At 43.7% G+C, this 16,053-nt stretch overlaps 1 protein-coding gene across 1 annotated transcript in view; it reads left to right on the plus strand.

The window, feature by feature from the left end:
* The first annotated feature begins 1,929 nt into the window (after nucleotides 1-1,929).
* The window catches only part of cngb1a (cyclic nucleotide gated channel subunit beta 1a), a 45,820-nt gene continuing 31,696 nt past the window's right edge, over nucleotides 1,930-16,053 (plus strand). Inside the window, exons 1-7 of the mRNA XM_076990621.1 lie at nucleotides 1,930-2,233; nucleotides 3,115-3,202; nucleotides 3,625-3,664; nucleotides 3,821-3,869; nucleotides 4,160-4,265; nucleotides 4,426-4,448; nucleotides 5,147-5,240. Of these exons, the coding sequence (XP_076846736.1) occupies nucleotides 3,119-3,202; nucleotides 3,625-3,664; nucleotides 3,821-3,869; nucleotides 4,160-4,265; nucleotides 4,426-4,448; nucleotides 5,147-5,240 (396 nt within the window). The 5' untranslated portion in view covers nucleotides 1,930-2,233; nucleotides 3,115-3,118. The remainder of the gene's footprint in view (nucleotides 2,234-3,114; nucleotides 3,203-3,624; nucleotides 3,665-3,820; nucleotides 3,870-4,159; nucleotides 4,266-4,425; nucleotides 4,449-5,146; nucleotides 5,241-16,053) is intronic.

Here is a 16,053-nt window from a genome sequence, read left to right on the forward strand (position 1 = left end):
ACAATAACTAAATAAAAACTATACAAAGGGATAAAAACGATGACGAAATTAATGGACATTTTCGTCAGCGAATAAAAACGAGATGAAAATATTGGCCAGCGATGACATTCAATCTAATTAGTCGACTAAATTCTACTGATAATTAGTCGACTAAAACTAGACTAAAAGCAAATCCAATGACTAAATTATGACTAAAACTAAATGACATTTTAGTCAAAAGACTAAGACTAAAACTAAATAAAAAAATTGCTGTCAAAATTAGCAGCCTTTAGCTGAAACTCCACACAGGATTTGATCTGTGCAAAGCAGGAAAAGCCATGAGCAATTAATTTTGCTTTAACATCAAATACAAATCTTTCTGGTGAAAACCGGCTTGATTTCCAGCAGTACAAATATGGCATTGTGCTTCCATTGTCCAATCAAATGTACCATCTACTCATGTCCAATTAAGCTTCTTTCATCATTAATGATTATATTCACTACTGCACTGTGCTCATATGTGGGGAGGTGGCTTGGTTTCATACCCCTTTTTGCTTACAATAAAGCTTGGATAATGTATTTTGTACTTATAGTTCTCTGCATCATTGTCCATCCTGTGCTAAGCAACAATGTAAAACTGTAAAGAAGAGACAGTCGAGAGGCATTCACACAGTGAGCAGAATGAAACATTACAGTGAGTCACTGTGAACACAAAGAGGACATATACACTCACCGGCCAGTTTATTAGATACACCTTGTTGGACCCCCTTTTGCCTTCAGAACTGCCTTAATACTTCATGGCATAGATTCATCAAGGTACTGGAAACATTCCTCAGAGAGTCTGGTCCATATTGTTGCTGCAGATTGTTGCTGCAGATTTGTCGGCTGCACATCCATGATGCGAATCTCCCGTTCCACCACATCCCAAAGGTGCTCTTCTGGATTGAGATCTGGTGACTGTGGAGGCCATTTGAGTACAGTGAACAGTGTTCAAGAAACCAGACTGAGATGATTCACACTTTATGACATGGCGAGTTGTACTGCTGGAAGTAGCCATCAGAAGATGGGTACACTGTGGTCATAAAGGGATGGACATGGTCAGCAACAATACTCAGGTAGGATGTGGCGTTGACACGATGCTCAATTGGTACTAATGGTGTGCCTCGAAAATATTCCCCACACCATTGCACCACCACCACCAGCCTGAACCGTTGATACAAGGCAGAATGGATGCTTTCATGTTGTTGATGCCAAATTCTGACCCTATCATCCGAATGTCACAGCAGAGATTCATCAAACAATATAACATTTTTCCAATTTTCTATTGTCCAATTTTGGTGATTACTTGTGCAAATTGTCGCCTCATTTTCCTGTTCTTAGCTGACAGGAGTGGCACCCAGTGTGGTCTTCTGCTGCTGTAGCCCATCTGCCTCAAGGTTGGACGTGTTGTGCGTTCAGAGATGCTCTTCTGCATGCCTCCGTTGTAATGATTGGTTATTTGAGTTACTGTTGCCGTTCTGTCAGCTTGACTCAGTCTGGCCATTCTCCTCTGAGCTCTGGAATCAACATGGCACTTGCGCCCACAGAACTGTCACTCATCAACTGTCATTTTATCTTTTTCAGACCATTCTCTGTAAACCCTAGAGATGGTTGTGTGTGAAAATCCCAGTAGATCAGAAGTTTCTGAAATACTCAGACCAGCCTGTCTGGTACCAACAACCATGCCGCATTCAAAGTCACTTAAATCACCTTTCTTCCCCATTCTGTTGCTCAGTTTGAAATGCAGCAGATTGTCTTGGCCATGTCTACGTGCCTAAATGCACTGAGTTGCTGCCATGTGATTGGCTGATTCAACACTTGCATTAATGAGCAGTTGGACAGGTGAACCTAATAAAGTAGCCAGTGAGTGTTTGACTTGTAGGGAACAAATTGACACAGATGAAGACCTAAATGTTCACTTTCATTCAATGTAAAGAAACAATATGTAAATTTAGGCATGAGCTCATCAACTACACACTGTGGTGTTCTTGGCAGTGTTCATATTGTCTGATTCTGTCTTGACCCCAAGACCCAAGCTACATGCACAAGGTTCTGTGGGCCTTTTCATGTAGGTCCATCCTTCCGCTACACCCTTCCTCATGGAAGCTAATCCCATTAGCGGAGCCTCATCTGGGTTAATCCATCCACTTCTGCACCCGCCAGCTCTCCAGTCTGTCTGTCACTACATCTCTGGGATGAGTACCAGCATCTGAAGGTAAATCTTTATGTATCTTTCTACAGGAAAATGATTTTGAGACCATATAATAATCATTTATCACAGATAAATATTTATAGAACATAGATATGTATTGGTTACTTATTATTGTAATGCCTAGGTTTAACTGAATATTGATTTAGTATGATTATTAAACGTGTCTGTTAATTCATCTTATCCAGGATACAGATTTTTTTTTTACTTCAGTAATTTAAATGTAAACCTAATAATTAGCAGAAATGCATTTCAGTTAAACCTCATGTAAGTTTTACCTGGATTTAGGAAATTCTCACAAATGTTTATTGACGTAGATGAAGTTAAATCAGTCATGAAATACCATTATGCTCATACATTCTGTTGGACTATTGCCAGATGAGATTTGAAAGTGATATTTAAGTGGAGAACTTTTCATCAAGCATCCAAACTGCAGAGGTTTAATGCACCCAGCAGCATAGCAGGGCTGGGGCGTCACTCTCTGACCCAACTCTGGCCAAGGCAGATTAGTATCAGACTTCTTAATCATTCATTAGCTGTGACAGCTCCTCACCCATAAAGCCACAATCACCCTGAAGTTTAAACCCCCAGACAGAGCACCACAGGACAGACGGGGGAGCAGGTTGTGCTCCTCGGTGCAAAAGAGTAAAAGTCGCTTACAATCATCATGTCAACATCATGTCAAGATTGTAAAGAATCTTAGTTGCTCATGCATCTGCATTTCTGCTGATAGGTAATGGTGAACCTCTGACCTTCCTTTTCAATTTCTAGTAAAAATCATTGCCTTTGGTACACTGGTGCATTGCTTCTGCTTAATAGTAAACAGTGTTCACCTTAGGGCTGCCTGCATTATGTGCTTGGGTGACATTCCTGGATGTTTTGTGCAGCAGGATGTTTAGCTGGGTAGTGAAAGTTGTTCCCCAGCCCCCCGAGAAGCCAGGAGAGGAGAATAAAAGCAATGTACCTCAAGAACAAGTGAGTGGAGTGTGTGTGTGTGTGTGTGTGTGTGTGTGTGTGTGTGTGTGTGTGTGTGTGTGTGTGGGGGGGGGTTGTTCAGGTGGTTTTGTGAAAGACTTTGTGTGAATGTCAGAGAGAGAGAGAGAGCGTATGAGGGAGAGAGAGAGATTATACATTGTACTTCTATCTGACATCTTGTAAACATTGGAAAAATACTATTTTATTTCAAGTATTAGCTGTAAGTATTTGTAATTATTAGAACTAAAATATCTAAAAAATGTAACTTACCATAAATGTAAAATGCAAAAGCTTTATCTTGCGAAAGGTCATTATTGAGATTCAGAGACAGGCTGTTTGTTATTTGGTTGTATCCAACTGAGTAATAATTGCAGCTGAACCACGTGTCTTAGAGTAAATTATGTTTGATTTTTTTTTCCCAGGAAACAAAAGCATCAGTCAAAGAGGAAGAGAAAAATGAAAGTAAGTGTACACTTTGCAGTCTGACTGCAAACTTGACAGCTAATCATTAATCAATGCATTATGCAGTCTGCCATGTCTGTCAGCATTTTTGCAACACTTATATTTCATTCTTCTTTTAAAAACTGTTTTTGTCTTTATTTTATGTTCTTTTAACAGTTGCCAATCCCGTTAAACTAAAAGGGGATGATGTATCTGAGCAAAACAGGTATTTGTATGTGTGTGTGTGTGTGTGTGTGTGTGTGTGTGTGTGTGTGTGTGTGTGTGTGTGTGTGTGTGTGTGTGTGTGTGTGTGTGTGCGCCCGTGTCCTATTGGCCCAGTGCTGCAGAGCCCGGGAGCTTGCACTGCGTAGTAGGACAATCCAGATTTATTAGGATAAATGGTCTTCGCTCCTCCCCAACCTAAGTTTTCGGTTTTCCGCTGTTAACCCCCCTACCTCACACCACACACATGCCCCATCTATGAGAGTCTTCCTCTCTCTTGTCTCTGTCGTGCAGTAAGGCTTCGAGGGGGGTACTGGGAGGGCTGTCCCACGGCATTGCAAGTGCCCTTCCCCAACCTGTAACCTCCCCCACACTGAACAGGACAAACGCTGCAGTCAAGGTAAGAGACTGGGATCTCAACAGTCCTGGAGATCACTCATATCCAATATATTATCAAATTAGATTGTTGGATATATTGGATGCATAATTCATCCAGCTAATAAACACATTAAGTAATCATTCAAATATTCAAATTTCTCTCTCTCATTCTTTTGGAACAGGAGGTAGATGCTGCAAGCAGCAGGTACATAACTAATCTATTAAGTTCAACTCTGTGTGTGTTATTCTCTTCATGCACTTATTTCTTTACCATCTTTGTATCCTTACACATCTCTGCTATTTATCCTCACTCTCTCATGCATTACAGTACAGTGGGCGAAGAGTCAGTAGACTGCTAAACGCCCATGCTAAGTAAACCTGGCCCACGCAATGAATCATCATGAAAACACTTTTGAGTGCACCGTTGCATTCACTGTACTACATTTTGTTAACATGCAGTTCAGATACAAAATATTCTCCTAGTCAGTGTGCAATACTGCATAGGTTTCCAATACATTGTGCTTATATTAAAGGAATGTAAGCAGATCTCATACAGCAGTCAGAAGTATGCTAACCTGATGTTTACTTGAAGGTTAGCATTTTGTGTTTTGCTCATTTAGTGACTGTTTTGCCTCAGTACAAACTCAAAAGCTGGCTGCAAACATGACAGAAAATCACAGAAGTACATCATGTTACATAAAAGCAACAGTTTTGTTATTGCAAGGCCTCGATCTTATTTGACGGAAGGTCTGTATAGACCTGTCCTTGGGATGGTGTCTGCTTTGTCTTTCTTCTGCTGCCTCCTACTGTTTACTTAGAAAATTGCAGACTGCTTTGCCTTTTTGTACAGAGAATCTGGGGGAGATTATCAAATATTTTATACAGTGATTTCCTTCCTTTCAGAAAAGGGATGATAAATTGGATTGTGCAGGAGCTGGGCAATATGGTTCCACAGTTTGAGCATAAACAACCTACGGAGACAAAGGAACATCCAGAGGTATGTTTACATACACCACTCCAAACCCAAAATACGTATGTGCGATAAGTAATTATACAAGCTAGTCAAATCGCTGTCAGTTTTGTTGTGCTCTAAACAGTAGTGTTGTGTTCTGGGAGATCAAACAGAACAGTAAAAGAATCAAACACTGGTATGTGAGATTCACTAACATTCAGCAGCAAATGACACTGCAGTGTGGGCTTAAATAATTATTGAGAACTCTTCAAAACTGATATCATTCTTTTAATACCTGAAAGAAATGATAGGCTGTTTTTCATGTTTTGCTTTCTGATCTGTTTCTATTATTTGAACAAGTGCTGCTGTATATGGATAGTGGCAAGTTTGAGGAAAACCCAGTTAAAGGAAATGAAGCATAATTTGGATCTTACAGATGAGCTGAGCTGTCTCATTTGACTCACTAAAAAGGATCTGGTATGCCCATATTTAGCTTTATGAACATTAGCACTAGCAACATGTCTGTAGAGCTTGTGTGGAAGCATTGGCCTCTGATGAAAATATGCGTAGATCTGGAAGTGCAGTGACCATTTTTATGTTTTTTTCCTCCACTCATATATTTGAGTTATTTTCCTCTCAACACTCTGAGAGTGCTTTGCCTGACAAGAAAGTACACCTTCATATAAAGAATGACTGCAAACCTTTATGGAGGTCCACACCTCCAGCCTCTCATCTGGCTTGCTCTCCCCGATCCGAGCGCATTCTGCTGGGATGAGTATACGCCAAGTCGGTCCTGGCTTCCAGATCACTCAATCCAGTGGCTTGGTACACCGCAGGTGCGCTTTCAGGGTTGTGTTAGATAACTAATCAGACATATAACTGAACGGAGAACGGAGATTACAGAGTTGCCTAGAATAAATAGGTTGCAAACTTTGTCTGGTTCACCACATCCTTGGTTTTGTTCTGGGCCAATATACAGCTAGGTCCTCAGCCGTGATGTGGCTTACACTGTCAACATGTAAAATATTTTAAAGGTTTCATATATGGAACACAGTGACCCTCAATGTCCATAGGCCATACCGCCTAAGGCCACACCATCACTCGGGCTAGCATTCATCAAGTTAGTTTTTTGCACTGGATCTTGTAACTTTAGACAACTGACATATGTTATCTTTAAAAAGCCTGCATTATGAAGTGAAGAATTTGCAATAGATAAGCACAATATAAACGTGAGAGCTAGCTAGCATTAGCCAACATACTGGGTGCATCTTAACGATATTAATAGTCCATGTTTTTTGTTCATTGAAATATAACAATATAACACAGATTATATATATATATATATATATATATATATATATATATATATATATATATATATATATATATATATATAAATTTATACATAGAAAAGCAAACTAAGCTTACATATAAACACAAATTTATTTCTTCTCATTAAAGCACCCAGGATTATTCTGTTTTAACTACCCAAATGATTTAGCTAGCTAGACTAGCTATGTCTGCTGTTATCTTGTGGAGCAGTATGTCAGATTTGTATGGAGTGATTTTTGTTTCAATAGTTCCACAGAAGCAAAAGTAAATCCAAGAGCAGAAAGTATATGTCATGAATGCAAAACAGAAAAAAATATATCAAAAGTATATTTTTTAAATATAATTGGTTATTTGAAACTTATTTTCGTTTGCATTTTGAAGTTTTTTGTTCCATTGTTTTTGGTTTTTTTGGATTTTCCCAGTAAGGTATTTTGCTTCTGGAATCTTTCTTTGCTTCTGCTTCGTTTTTTGCTTCTGACTTTTGGAACACATTTCACGTGTGGGAGGGGCTTAGATGAAGGCGTTCCTCTGCAATCTCCATTGGTCACTGATTCCGGACTGACACAGAGCTCTGAAACCGCCTCTGGGACCAAGCCACGCCCACCCCACCAGCTTCCAGCGTTTTCAAACATGGCGGAACGCGGAGGTTCTGTTTCACAGTAGCATGTAAACTGAGTTTTACCATTAAAGTTTTTACAAAGGTTATAATTAATTGCTAAATGGTCTGTAGATATTGCAAATGTACACTGTATAATAACTACATTAAGCATGACGGTTAATATTTTGCACACCAGCGTGAGCTTTTTAAAATTTTAGTGAACTGGATGGAGAGAAAACACTGTGTGGAAGAAATATGAGTATTTGCAATATCTGCTTCTGTTGATACGGCGACAGGTGATAGTATAATAGTAAAAAAATACCAAAATTAAAGCAAAACTGAAAAGTGGCCACCCTATATACAACCAGCTTTGTTCACTCACACTGTTTTTCAGTTTTCAAGAAGTGAACAATAATCATTGCCATTGAACATGGCGATACTAAACATAATACATTTCAGACATGACATTCAGACACTGCCCGATTCACAGATAAAAAAAAAAAGATTTTTACTTTGAGAGGTGCGAATAACAAGAGTAGTCCATTGGAATGCAGAGTGCGGAGTACAGTGTACTGCTCACTTTAGACCCGCGGGGACGCTAGTAAACGTTCCAGGAGAAGCGAGTAACTAGTAGGTTACTATGATTGTGAATGTAGCAAAACGGTGACAGAAGCTACAGCAGAGACTAAAAATAATAGCAACAGCTTAGTAGCTTTCACACGGCAAGCCTTTCGTGACACGCTCTTCCCTGTCGTCGTCTCTCACAATAATATTGTGCTGAAAAAAATTGACACCTGTCTTGTCAATGGATGGAGGCAGATCCGTAAATGAGAGAAGCCCGCTTTCGCCATTCCAGATGGCTCAGTCAAAACCATTAAGTCTTAATGAACCAATAAATAGCATCAGCGGCAAAAATGAGTGTAAAAAAATACCAGGGTTCACGTGTTTTTATTTTGTCACAAAAGGCTTCTAACATGGGCTAAAGCACAGGGTAGGCTATCAAATGACAAGAGTTTACAACTTCTTCTTCAACCTTTTCAGCTCTGGTGCGAATGTTATCCTCACATGTCCCTGGATTCACCAGTTAGAACTACAAAAAAATCTACTATCTACCTATTTTTCACAAGAGTTCGTTTTACCGCAAAATATGAAAACGATTGAACGATTTATTTATATATATATATATATATATATATATATATATATATATATATATATATATATATATATATACACTACCGTTCAAAAGTTTGGGTTCACTTAGAAATGTTCTTATTTTTGAAAGAAAGTTTTTTTCAATTTAGCTAACATTAAATGCATCAAAAATACACTCTCTACATTATTAATGTGGTAAATGACTATTCTAGCTGTAACCGTCTGGTTTTTAATGCAATATCTACATAGATGTATGGAGACCCATTTCCAACAACCATCACTCCAGTGTTCTAATGGTACATTGTGTTTGCTAACTGTGTAAGGTGGCTATTGGATATTTAGAAAACCCTTGAAAACCCTTGTGCAAGTAGGTTAGCACAGCTGAAAACAGTTTTGCTGATTAGAGAAGCTATAAAACTGACCTTCCTTTAAGTTAGTTGAGAATCTGGAGCATTACAATTGTTGGTTCGATTAAACTCACAAAATGGCCAGAAAAAGACAACTTTCAATTGAAACTCGACAGTCTATTCTTGTTCTGAGAAATGAAGTCTATTCCATGCGAGACATTGCCAAGAAACTGAAGATTTCCTACAATGGTGTATACTACTCCCTTCAGAGGAGAGCACAGACAGGCTCTAACCAGAGTAAAAAGAGAAGTGGAAGGCCCCGCTGCACAACTGAGCAAGAAGACAAGTACATTAGAGTCTCAAGTTTGAGAAATCGACGCCTCACAGGTCCTCAACTGGCAGCTTCATTAAATGGTACCTGCAAAACGCCAGTGTCAACATCTACAGTGAAGAGGCAACTCCGGGATGCTGGCCTTCAGGGCAGAGTGGCAAAGAAAAAGCCATATCTGAGACTGGCTAATAAAAGAAAAATATTAATATAGGCAAAAGAACACAGACATTGGACAGAGGAAGATTGGAAAAAAAGTGTTATGGACAGACGAATCAAAGTTTGAGGTGTTTGGATCACACAGACGAACATTTGTGAGACAACAGAAAAGATGCTGGAAGAGTGCCTGACACCATCTTTCAAACATGGTGGAGGTAATGTGATGGTCTGGGGTTGCTTTGGTGCTGGTAAAGTGGGAGATTTGTACAAGGTAAAAGGGATTTTGAATAAGGAAGGCTATCACTCCATTTTACAACACCATGCCATACCCTGTGGACAGCGCTTGATTGGAGCCAATTTCATCCTGCAACAGGACAATGATCAAAAGCACACCTCCAAATTATGCACAAACTGTTTAGAGAAGAAGCAGTCAGCTGGTGTTTTATCGGTAATGGAGTGGCCAGCGCAGTCACCAGATCTCAACCCCATTGAGCTATTGTGGGAGCAGCTTGACCGTATGGTACGAAAAAAGTGCTTGTGGGATCAAACTTGTGGGAGCGGCTTCTGGAAGCATGGGGTGAAATTTCTCCAGATTACCTCAGCAAATTAACAGCTAGAATGCCAAAGGTCTGCAATGCTGTAATTGCTGCTAAGGGAGCATTCTTTGACAAAAGCAAAGTTTAAAGTAGAAAATTATTTCAAATTTAAAAATTTCTACCTTGTCAATGTCTGGACTATATTTCTATTGATTTTGCAACTCATTTGATAAATAAAAGTATGAGATTTCAGGGAAAACACAAAATTGTCTAGGTGACCCCAAACTTTTGCTAATACGTTTAGCAGCTAAGTTATCATTACTGACCTGTGTGTTAGCCCCAACATGTTTTGCATTGAGGTGGTAATGAAAGGTGGAAGTGCTCCTGTGATAAGCGAACTCCTTCCTACATAAAGAGCAAATAACACTATTTTTGTTTGTACTTCCATCTGGAAGTTTCTTATATTAAAATTTCCCATCCACCAGCGTAGCCTCTTCAGTCATCTCCATCATGCTTATCTTATTGTGCATCCATATAATCTGTATGTCTGGAACTCGTTGTAACGTAGCTCGCGCTACGGAGCGAGGAGACGGACACAAATGCTGAGGAGAGCGAGATTTATTAAAGGGAATACCGAAACCATGGTCGAACGGACAGGCGTGGGTCAAACCGGGAGGGCAGCCAGAACATGTAAGGTACACGGGCATAATCAGACAGGGAACTTAAACACGACGGGGAAAACACGGAACAGGCAGGGAACACGGAAAACTGAAAACATAAAGCGTAAACTCACGACTGGGAATGACAACAGGCTAACAGCATAAACCGACGGGATGCACAAAGCACAAAACCACAGATAACCAGACTGGGGAATGACCGGGACTTATAACACTGAACTGAAACAAGGGACAGGTGATAACAATAACACAGGGGCGTGGTAACAACCGAGGAATCACGGAGACAAACGAGCAGGGCGGGATAAACAGGCAAGGAACACAGACACGAGGGAACCCAGAGTGACAGCTAGGAGAGGGGGCGTAGCCATACATGACAGTACCCCCCCACAAAGCGTGCCACTCCGGGGCACGCAAGGGCAGACAGGACAGGGAACCAGACTAGGACAAGACAGGGAACCACGGTACATGGCGAAGGACAGGGACAGCAGACACAGGACAGACCAGAGGGACAGGACGTGGGACCTGGGGCATGGCAGGGACAAGGACAGAAGACATGGAGACTGGCCAAGAGCTGGACTGGGACACGACACAGGACACAGGGAGACTGGACAGGGCCGGGGACAGACATGGGAGTGGGGCCAGGGGACAGGGCAGAGGCACACACAGAGGCAAAGACGCTATGGACAACAGAGACCGGGACTGGAACAAAGTGAGTGACAACTTGGGGAACAGACACGGGGAACAGACACGGGGACCGGGAAAGAGACAACACCACCAGACACCGACACAGGAACGGGCACAAGGACACGAACAGGTACACACACAGGAACTGGAACCAACACAAAACCAGGCACAGGACACGGGAGCAAGGGGAACATGGGAAATGAGACAGGATCACGGGGCAAAGCAGGGAACGCATTCAGTCCATTCCCACACGAGGGCAGCACAGTCTCTTGGGGGACAGGCGCGGCCGGGCGGCGGGCACAGGCGCGGCCGGGCAGCGGGAACAGGAGCCGGCAGGCGGGCAGCGGGAACAGGAGCCGGCAGCGGGAACAGGAGCCGGCGCGGACGCCCTCTCCTGGGTCGCGGGGACAGGAACTGGCACGGACGACCCCTCCTGGGTCGCGGGGACAAGAACCGGCGTGGACCTCCTCCGGGTTGCGGGGCCAGGAACCGGCGTGGACGAGACGTCTTCAGGGGGCGGAACCACCGGGCCGACGTCACCGGGGGGCGGAACCACCGGGCCGACGTCACCGGGGGGCGGAACCGCCATACTGACGTCACCGGGGGGCGGGACCGCCATACTGACGTGGCCACTACTCCCCCCCAAAAAATTCTTGGGGAGCCTTCGGGGAGTGGCTTCCATGGTCAGCGGAGGGAGGTCCTCTTCCTCGGGGTCCTGGGCGAGCCTGGAAGAACACACAGACACAGAAGCCCCTCGGTGGCTCTCTCTGCGATGGCTCCGCCTGCTCTGACGCATCGGGAGCTTGCAGCAGCCATTGAGAGCCAACCGAGGGTTAAGCCAACGCTCGTCTGTGCATTCAATCCGTCTGCCCGCAACTTGCACTACAGGTTGTTCCTCCCCGTAGTGTTCGCCAAGCCGGGCAGACTCACAGCGCTCGATAGGAGTCTCGTCGCGAAAGCCAGTCGAAACTGAAAGTAACTGCACTTTCCTCGGTCTGCGACGAGACTTCCTTGTTCCCACAGCGCCAGGGGTATTCCTGTCTCGGGCTCGTTTGCGCTGTAACACACGAGAGTTAAGCTGCACGGGAGCAGCCAACAACCCGTTACAGTGACTAAACTCACCGGAGTCTCGCTCCCTCGCTGTGTCCTTGTAGGATCCGTGGTTATGTAACGCAGCACTCGCTGCGGAATGGGGAGACGGACACAAATGCTGAGGAGAGCGAGATTTATTCATGGGAATACCAAACTCAGAGTCGTACAGACAGGCAGGGGTCATAGCGGGCAGGCAATCCAGACATGAAACACTAATCGACATCTTGAACAAGGACAGGGAAGACTCACGGACCAGGTAGGAATGAACGGGTACGGGAAACACAGAGCTGAAACAGGAAACAACGACCAGGGATAAACAGGCTGACAGCACAACGCTCGAACAGACGGGTCAGACAAAACCACGGATAACTAGACTGGGGGAATACTGGGACTTATATACATTGTGTCACGTATGACCGTGCCCCCCTCCGTTAGCTGTCACTCCAAACTCCCTCGTGTCTGTGTTTCGTACCTGGTTACCCCGCCCCGCTCGTTCGTCTCTGTGATTACCTTGTTTGTTACCACGCCCCGTGTTATTACCGTCACCTGCCCCTCGTTAGATTCCTTGTATTTAAGCCCCTGAGTCTCCCTTGTCCTTTGTCTGGTATTTTGTGTGATTCTTTGACTATTGTGTGCTGTTAGTTCGTGTACCTGACCCCGTTCTTTCGTGTTTTGTATTTCGCCCGTTTATTCCTTGTGCTCGGTGTCTCCCTCCCTTGTTGTGTCTCCTCGTGTTCAGTATGCCGGTGTTTGCGTGTTACTCGGACTGCCCTCCTGTTATTGACCCTGCCTGGCTTAGTGACGACGATTATGGAATGCCCTTTAATAAATCTCGCTCCTCTCAGCGTTTGTGTCCGTCTCCTCGCCCCGTGGCGCATGCCACGTTACAGAATACCAGACCTAACAAAGACACAGCGAGAGAGCGAGACTCTGGTAAGTTCAACCGCTGTAATGAGATGTTGACTGGTTTAATTCGGTTCGACTCTCCGGTATTACAGCGTGAACAAACCAGAAACAGGAATTCCCCTTGCGCTGTGGGTACAGGGGAGTCTCGTCACCGTAGAAACAAAGCGAACTCACTTTCGGTTTCTGGCTTTAGTGACGAGCTCCCTGATAAGCGACTCGACACACGCTACAGGGAGGAGCAACCTGTAGCGCGAGATTCGGGTAGACGGAATGAATGTGCAGACGAGCGTTGGCTTGGCTCTCGGTTGGCTTTCAAAAGCCATTGTGAGCTCCCGATACCTCCGACGAGGTGGAGTCACAATGAAAGCCACCGAGAAGCAGTTGTGTCTGTATGTTCTTCCAGGCGCAGACCAGACCGGGGAAGGAAGAAGACCACGCCCCCGGTTCAGAGCCCCGCCGCCACAGCGCATGACATCGTCGTCCTCCCGGAAGCCGCTCCCCGAAGGCCCCCCAAGAATTTTTTGGGGGGGGAGTACTAGCCACTCAACCCAGGAGTGGCCGGCTCGGCCCCCCGATGACGTCAGTAAGGCGGACACGCCCCCCGATGACGTCAGTAAGGCGGACACGCCCCCCGAGGACGTCAGTAAGGCGGACACGCCCCCCGAGGACGTCAGTGCGGCGACTCCGCCCCCCGAGGACGTCAGCCCAGTGGGGGTTCCGCCCCCCGAGGGCGTCTCATCCACGCCGGCTCCTGTCTCCGCGACCCAGGAGGGGTCGTCCATGCCGGCTCCTGTTCCCGCTGCCCGCCTGCCGGCTCCTGTTCCCGCTGCCCGCCAGCGGACCCCGCCTGTTCCCGCTGCACGCCAGCGGACCCCGCCTGTTCCCGCTGCACGCCAGCGGACCCCGCTTGTTGCCCTTGGGACTGTGCTGCCCCCTGTTGGGCATGGACTTTGTGTTCCCCCTGCTCCGCCATGTGCCTCCTATGTTCCATTACCCGTGTTCCCCTTGCTCCCTGGTCCCATCCCTGGTTTTATTTTGGTCCCTGTCCCCGTGGTTGTGTCTGTTCGTGTCCATGTTCCTGTTCCTGTGTCTGTTTCCTGTGGTGTCATCTCTGTCCCTGTCCCCATGTCTGTTCCCCAAGTTGTCACCCACCTTGTGCCAGTGCCTGTCTCCGTTGTTCATGGTGTCTTTGCCTCTGTGTTTGCCTCCGCCCTGTCCCCTGGCCCCGCTCCCGTGTCTGTTCCCGGTCCTGTCTCTTTTATAGCCCTTTAATAAATCTCGCTCCTCTCAGCGTTTGTGTCCGTCTCCTCGCCCCGTGGCGCATGCCACGTTACACATTGAAACTAAACTAGGGACAGGTGACGGCAATGACACGGGGGCGTGGTAACAAACAAGGAATCACGGAGACAAACGAGTGGGGCTAAACAGGCACGGAACACAGACATGAGGGAACCCGGAGTGACAGCTAAGGGAGGGGGAGAGACCATACGTGACAGAAACAAAAATTGCTCCATACTGGGCTCAAATTACTGCTGGGCAAAAGGGCAATATGAACTCAATGAACTCGAACCTATGGAAGCCCGTTCCCGCCGCTTGAAAAAAAAAGTCCATATAAGATACCAAGTCATAATTGAAATTGTAAGTCATTATGTCATTATTACAAGATACTAAGCCATAATTATGAGAAAGTAAGTCATACTTATGAGATTGTAAATCATTATTATGAAATACTAAGTCATTATTACGAGATACTAAGTCATTATTACGAGAAAGTAAATCATAATTATGAAATTGTAAATCATTATTATTTCCATATTAAGTCATAATTATGGACTTTTTTTCCTTCAAGTGGGGGGAATGGGTTTCCATACAAACCAATATCGTGATTAATTGAATATTTTACCTCTGTTACAGTTAATGAATGATTTTGGGGTTTTGCTGTGTTTTTTGTTTTGTTTTGTTTTTTTTCATGCTCTCTCCAAAACAAGGACTCTTGCATTTTCATAAAGTCATGCCAATAAATCAAGATTCAAAGTAAAAAGATGCATCTAAACATTTATCAAGAGAATAATACTTTTGCTGGAAGAATAATCTACAGTACATCTTCGTGTTAATAATATATTATTTTCAAATCCGTGAATTCAATGTTTTAGCAGCACCAATACAGTAAAATTAGTGGTAATAAGCCTGTGTCATAGATAGACGTGCTTTCTCTTTTAATGTTGTTCATTCTAATCGTGTTTAGTATTATCTAAAGGATTGTGTTAATCATAAATGTTATTAAAATGTAATTCTGTTGGTCATTAATGGTAATGGTGAAAATGAGTATGTGCCTTTAAGAATTGCGAGCGCAAGCTATCACGTGACCAGAGAGAGAATCGAGCCGCAACAAGGAAGATGGATGAGATTAAGCTCAGAAGGAAGGAAGATGGATGAGATTAAACTCAGAAGGAAGGAAAATTGATGAGATTAGGCTCAGAAGTAACATGTTTTACTCAGGTTTAGCCTATTGGCGCATATGTTTCCACACTGTAAAAAATAATCTCATAGAGAATATATACATTTCTTCCTGAACATCAGTATGAAACGAAGCATTATTCCAACAAGTATCTACTAGTCCAATTTAACAAATTCAAAACCCAGGTATAGGATTTAACAATGAAGTACAGTACTAGCAAGATTACCTCCAGCCAATATAACAATATGAAAATATCCAAATATATGCTGTTCAATAAAATAATAAATATGCAACATCAAGATACACTCATTTTTCTTCAGTAGTGTTATTTATTCCTGAAAATGGCCACAGATATAAATTCTTACAATAGACAATTTCAACAGACTTGTACAAAAAATTGATAGAAATAAGTAAGGAAATATTAGGGCAGGCATAGTGTTCAGATTCACGCTCCACTACTGTGCCTGATACCAAATGGTTTAAAACACTTTATAAAAGTCCGTCTTTATTTTCTTTGTCTGTTTTATTTTGCAGTGTTAAGCACTTTGAGCTGCATTTGTAATGTATGAAAGGGGCTATATAAAAT

The sequence above is a fragment of the Brachyhypopomus gauderio genome, chromosome 2 (assembly GCF_052324685.1).
Source record: "Brachyhypopomus gauderio isolate BG-103 chromosome 2, BGAUD_0.2, whole genome shotgun sequence".
In the NCBI taxonomy this organism is placed as follows: Eukaryota; Metazoa; Chordata; class Actinopteri; order Gymnotiformes; family Hypopomidae; genus Brachyhypopomus; species Brachyhypopomus gauderio.